Source organism: Pollicipes pollicipes, unplaced genomic scaffold (assembly GCF_011947565.3).
Source record: "Pollicipes pollicipes isolate AB1234 unplaced genomic scaffold, Ppol_2.1 Scaffold_3087;HRSCAF=3621_pilon_pilon_pilon, whole genome shotgun sequence".
Classification (NCBI taxonomy): Eukaryota; Metazoa; Arthropoda; class Thecostraca; order Pollicipedomorpha; family Pollicipedidae; genus Pollicipes; species Pollicipes pollicipes.
Genome location: NW_023596225.1, coordinates 2,182,017 through 2,188,919, shown reverse-complemented (window position 1 = coordinate 2,188,919; position 6,903 = coordinate 2,182,017). Strand labels below are relative to the sequence as shown.

The following is a 6,903-nucleotide window of genomic DNA, read 5'->3' as shown; positions in this document are numbered from 1 at the left end:
ACGGATGGGTAATGTGTAGCCATAACATACTAAGGACGGGCAGCGGATTGGTGATGAGATGAGCTCTATGGGTAGAGGGCACATTGGATTGCGAAATCTTAACCGTGGAGGGCTCTAACACACTTCTCCGCCCTTTGTTACCGATCTGTGATCTGTTGCATGACGTGGCTTTTCACAATGACACGATACGAGCCTATCGCAGGCAAAAAATGAACTATATGGAAAATGCGCACGTGAATACCGAGGCCAGTATCTTTGTGCTGCTTTTCGTGATTATAAGGGAGTAAATAAAATGTTTTTTGCAGACTAACGAATATTAAGCATTTCACCATAGGTCATAACATGTGATGCGACTCAAAATGCACCATGCTTTATGCACATGCACATGCCACATGCTTGCCACATTCACACCATGCACATGCACCATGCATTTAACAAGTCACTGCCTAACTTTGATCTAACTTCAATATGATTTGGTCTGCCTTAAAATCTGACTTGACATGGGCATGACCTGACTTGATCTTGAAATGACCTGACCATGATCTGCCCCAATTTCGCCTTAATCCGACTTCACATAAACTTGGTCTGACCATAATCTGACCTGTCCTTGACCTACCTAGGCATTGGTTCATCGCCGGTGCGCACATCACAATATATTGCTGAAGTCAAAATATTTTTTTTTCGCTTGGAGTCGGTTTTAAAGATGCACGACCCTCACTGCGGTAGCTAGAGGGTAGCAAAGTTCGTATCATTCTGGAGGTGGATTTCAGAATTCGCGTGACAACGGACACCACTAGTCCCGTTCAGCGAGGTGCATCAGTGTGCAGCAATCTCGCGTTTGAAAATGATCCAGCCTGTGTGACAGTACGGAAGTGACCTAGTTCTAAGTTTTCTTACAGGTCTACGCTGAACCTTTTGAATGAACGAATTTCTGGGATCAAAGCTCACGCTAAGCAGCGCTCGTCGCATGAGTCCTGACCCCTTACAATCCGATCGCGCAATGCCAGGCAAGGGCAGAATTTGGTGACGAAAGTTCAACGCGCCGCAATGCTCGGCACGGCCCACCGTGCCCTCTGACGTCAGCTGACCCTTAGCGCGGCCACTGCCACCGGCCGCAGGTCATAACTGTCAAGGGCAAATAGCGAGCGCCGAAAGTGACTTAAACCCACCCCGCCACTGTTGGGGTGATCGGAAGGCACGTGCTCTAACCAACTGAGCTATCGAAGCGGATGAATGGCTTTTCGGACTTCTGCGATCCGACACTTTGACATTGAGTTAGCAGTGGGCTGTAATGAAACCCGCAGGCGCCCGCCGTCGACGAGATGTCCCGGCGCGATGCCTCCTGATGCCCACAGTTTGATAGTTATCGAACTGTGGGAGAACGGCGGTGCTGCGCCAAAAAAGCTGGGCCTGCCAGACGCACCATAAACGCTGCGTTCAATGTGCATACGTCGGATAACACGTATCAGTGCTCTTTCACTGGGTTTCTGACTGATGCAACCGGAAAGCCACAAGTGATGTGCGATGCGCGGTGCACGGCAAGCGATCAAATATTGCGCCAGAGCTATCGGGTTTTCGGGAAAGGCTAAGATAAAGCTGAAACGAACACTCATTCTTAGTGCCGGTATCTGCAGCCTGCAATTTAGTTGGCACATTGTTTGCGTTGATATCGTAGGTTGTGCAAGATAAGGGACATGCGTTACCATGGGCTAAAGTGTTTTGCTGTGGATCGTATTGTTTGCCCATCTGAAATGTAAGGCGAAGTGTAAACTGCGTCTTGAAGTGCGGAAGAAACAGCGCTTTTTCATACTGTCTGTAAAACGGCGATGAGAGATAGATATGGGCCACAGGATACTTTCTGCATGACCATCCCGCGTGGAGCGAAGTGACCGGTGATGATCAAGATGGGTTCGGCTCTCCAGACATCATGCTTATATCGCGGGTGCCAAATGAAACTTCACATCCCAACATAAAAAATCCAGGTGTTCGTTCGTACAGGCACGCAGCCACAAGCCACGTTCAGGGCACAGGGATACACCAACTTTCTAGGTCCTCCTCAGTGTTGAAGGCTGATGCAACCATAGGGTTACTGAATCGTCTCCATTTCCGAGTGGACAGTGCTAGACTCACATGTTGTAGTTTTTAAGGCACTGGTGCGGGTTCGTTATCAAATGAAAACACTTGACTGATCCCAGGAAAATGTCAAATCGGCACTAAACGGCCGGGTGTTAACGCTGCACCATAAGTTAGTGCTCGCCCTAATCGACTTTTTTCATAACGCGGACTAAGGGATGCGGGATGAGGGGCGATGATGATGGCGATGAGTGCGGGCGACCACCCCTCATGATCCCTGACGTTTCCAAACTGGGAAAGGTGTAGCCTAGCGGACAAAAACGGATTGACTGTTCTCATCGGAACACCTTGCAAGTGGCAATTAATTTTACATTGCTAGGTTAAAATTTATTAAAACAAGCCGGGTGAAAGGTAACCCATCTAAAAATCAAACTTTTCGGCCATGCATGGTGACATGTACGAGACCGTTTCCGGTTTCTGAGTTACTACCGGCTTTTTAAGAACTGTTCAACGGCGCTCCAACGCGCGCAGTCCGCGAATCGTCGGTTACCAGCCTCCGTTTCAGGAGATGCGAGAGCCAAAGCTGCAACGGCAGTGCTAGACATCGTTCTTCGCAGTAAATGGCATTGAATGACCAACATGTGTCATTGCCGCATCATTATGTTCCACAGTGGTAGCTGCGGCAGCCATGCGGTTCACACGGAGCAAGAATCAGCATACTAGCCACAGAAGCATGTATGCAAATGAAATAATTCATATTATATTATAAATATAAACAAGCTATATAATATTGACTTTAAATACAAATGAAATGATACATGCGTTCATGACATACGTCGGGAACACAATGCTATTACATCCATCACTGATGCTTTGCTGGCCCCCACAGCGGTGTACATCACCACCACATCCCATTATGCCGATGTGACTTTCCGGACCAACTGGCTCCAGTCCCAGGCCTAGCAGGCGTGATCGACGTGAGGCACGCGAGCTCACCTCGCACGTGGTGTCACACGATGTGACTCACCCGAGGTCTCATCGCACGCAGTGTCACATGACGTAAGACACCTGAGCTCTCATCGCACGCATTGTCACACGACGTAAGACACCCGAGCTCTCATCGCACGCAGCGTCACATGACGTTAGACACCCGAGCTCTCATCGCACGCAGTGTCACATGACGTAAGACACCCAAGCTCTCATTGCACGCAGTGTCACATGACGTTAGACACCCGAGCTCTCATCGCACGCAGTGTCGCATGACGTAAGACACCCGAGCTCTCATTGCACGCAGTGTCACATGACGTAAGACATCCGAGCTCTCATCGCACGCAGTGTCAAACGACGTGATACACCCAAGCTTATATATATATATATATATATATATATATATATATATATATATATATATATATATATAAACAATTTATATCATATTAATTTTTATGTGCAGCTGAAATAATGCATGCGTTCATGGCATAAATCGGGAGCACACACAGTGTCACACATCGTAAAGCGTAAGGTTTTACGCTCGAAAAGCGAACCCCAAACTTCTGTAGAATTTCGCAATGCATGACAATTCACGCTTCATGTCTGCTGCTGTATTGTTGTATGACGGATTCTCTTCCCCATCATAATGCTGTTTTGTATGCGTTCTGCACTGCGCAGTGTTTGCACTGTTTGCGATGGTTCTTAACCTCGTCTCTGTCCAATCTGCACCCTCGAAACCCACCAATAACCCTGCATTACGGGCGATTCAATGTCGGTTTGAGTTGAACGCAACAATAAGCCTTCTGTGGTAGCAGGCTGGTGGCAATCTGCAGCCCCATCACACATTTCGAATATAACATGGTGGTCATTCCAAACTTCAACTAAAGTTAGCACTCCACCGGTGGTCCTGTACAAAAATCACAGTTCGAGAGCTTTAGCGTTCCATACAGCCTTTCCGCAACATTTTTAATGCAACCGGTGCCGCAGTGGGCGTATTTCCAATTAAGGTTGGTGAGCCTGTTTACCGAAGTGAGGTAAAGGTGACCAAGTACCTGAGAAATTGCTCTTCACTTGCCATTTGGATAAGCGTTAGGGATTACTCTAGGCGGTATGTTCCTACAAACAAGATGTTGACCGGGGTAATGCAAAGTCAGACCTTCGGTCTGACTATTACACCTTAGGTCGGATTCTTACCTTTAAAAAGCTCCTGAAACATGTCTGTTGCAATCCCTGTCATTAATAAATTCGAAATGAGCACCAAAAACCCCCGATAAGCCAAGCTCTCAAGTAAAAAAAGCAGGTTAGTTTCGAACTTGGTCAACCCTTCATACCTGACCCTAGGTCACTGGAATTCGTTGCTATTCTAAATTCAATTGGTTCATTGCCTTATAAACTATCTCAGATATGCATGGCTTCGTCCAACACTCTGTTGTTGCCGCACTAAACGATTCCCTAGAAATGCCATTCGCCGACAACCATGACCTGACTTGGACCTGTCATTGGTCATTGACCTTACACGGTAAATGTACATATTTCAACATCAAAATATTTTCTTTTCAATTTTCTATAGCCCTGCAAAGTTTGGCGTGGCTGTGGCGTCCCGTTCGGAAATCGTTTTGGGGAAACATTCAGGGGGGGGGGGTACTTTGACCCCCACCCGAGCGCATATTGCTGCTTTCCAAGGAAATTAATGCTCAACTGGAAGTATTTATGCTTGTCAGGAAGGAGTGCTAGCATGAATATAACACCAGCCTGCTCATATTGGACGTTTTTGATTTTTGTTATATCCTTACGACACCTACAGACGGCCTAGCATATAAACAGGATTAGTTGGGCACAGGGTAACTCAGTCAACTAACTCAGTGCCGTTTCGTGGAAACAGATGGATTTACTTATGGCAACCGCCCTAACTTTTCGCCGAGTCTCCGCTCCCTCTACCTCTACTTCCCACCTGCATGTGTGTCTTCTATGCAGCCAACCGCTGCTATCACTGTTGCAGTGACCTCCGCTGTGACCTCGCCCGCTGCCGCTGTGCCCTCCGCCGCTGCTGCTGTGCCCTCCGCCGCTGCCGCGCCCGAGACCTCTGCCTGGACGCGGCCGGAAAGCGCGACAGACACCCATACGGCCAGCGCGCACCACAGAACATCGCTCGCCATCGTCCGCCACCGCGTCGCCATCGTCCACCACCGCGTCGCGATCGCCTCTGACGGCGCGCCGCACGCCGAGCGCCGCACGCCGTCCCAGATAGCTCACGCGCCGATTACCACCACTATCGCGCCACCGCGCGCCGCACGCAAGCAGACCCAGGCCACACGCGCGACAGAGCGCGCACGTCACCGGCACCTTGACGAACACAAGGGGAGAGGTGCAGCCGCGGACGTGGGAGATGTCGTCTGCGGCACTGAGTGACTGAACCGCTGCAGCCCCCGAAAACGAAAACAGTCCAATGGCCCAGGCTCTCGCGTGTTTCTATAGTGAACTAGCTTCTGTCCTATGCGCATATGCATACATTTAAACATGTGCTCGGCCCACGTCCGCGTACCCACGTACATTAATACCTGTATTTACTCAGCTCATAACACTGATGCAAGGCGCCCTGGCCGGACCTGCTGCCTTCCCAGCACACGCACTCCAGGAGCCAGAAAATCCGATGCGATCAGATCCGATCTCATCATCCCTTGACCCTCGATCTGCTTCACCGTTTTTCATGGCGTAGACTGTTGGTGATGGGCGATGCGACGCCCCGCCCACGTTTCCGACCTAATAAATTTAGAGGTTGGTAAAAAAACAGCAACAAAAAATAATGGAATGGTCTCAACGAAATCTCGCGTTTGGTATTGGCTTTTACGTTGCTAAGTCAATGGTTGACCCATTGTGCCACGGCAGATGTCAGAATTTCCAGAAATAGCACTTCTTCATTTTTGCGATATTATACCTAGGGACTATGCTTTGTGTCGACACTAAACATAAGGATTCGTGCTCGTGGTTTAATCTGGAGGACAATGGCGTATATCATGAGTGTAGGAACAGGGGGCGGGGGGGGGGGAGGGGCAGAGGGGCCATTGCCCCCGACTTTTTAATGTAGGGGGCAGAAGTGTTAACTGGCCCCTCCCTCCACTTTTCAGATTAATGTTGTTTTGGCTTACTTTTGTACTACATTAAACATACATGGCAATTTACAATAATTCAACGGCCATCTTCCTCAAGATGTGTCATCTTTTTCGTTTGATCATAAGCCATCGCTTAGTGTCACAACCGCAGGGCCAACGCCGCGCAGCCCATGAATACTGCAACACCGGACGTCCGGGATGCTGTTGCTACGACTTGCGAGAGGGTATGTTCAAAACCATATTACGCTGTTGTTTTATTGGTAATCAATTCTGACTGAATCTTAACCATTTTAAGATGAACATGGATTAGCCATGTTGAAACAAATTTAGACCTCCTCTCGTCTACAATCTACGTTCAGGGGTTCTCAGTAATTCTGAAGAGCACAGCAAAAACATAGAACTGGAGTCTATGTGACAATTATCGGAACACTTGCGGCGATTAGGGATGCTGTTGCCTCAATCACGGTTCCTGTGCTGATCCGGGGCCAATTGGCGGGTCAGAACGCCTCCCGTGTCAGGGAGGGGAACAATGTCATGGTATATCCTTCTCATGGCCTCCGGATCGACCAGGAGATCAAGCCCCCTTTCGCCAAAATGACGGCCAGAAGATACTTCGCGATGGGACGGAATGACCGTTAGGAACCCTTTGGCCGGAAACGGCACTGTTCCCCTAGGGCGTTCTACTCAAGGGGGCCCATGCCCGGAATGAAATAAGGGGGTCCTCGGCTAG

The 6,903-nt window shown here is 49.0% G+C and overlaps 1 protein-coding gene across 1 annotated transcript in view; it reads right to left on the bottom strand.

The window, feature by feature from the left end:
* Positions 1 to 5,242, bottom strand: part of LOC119089770 (uncharacterized) — a 14,419-nt gene extending 9,177 nt beyond the window's left edge. The window contains exon 1 of the mRNA XM_037212583.1: positions 5,015 to 5,242. Within this exon, the coding sequence (XP_037068478.1) occupies positions 5,015 to 5,240 (226 nt within the window). The 5' untranslated portion in view covers positions 5,241 to 5,242. The remainder of the gene's footprint in view (positions 1 to 5,014) is intronic.
* Positions 5,243 to 6,903: the final 1,661 nt, after the last annotated feature.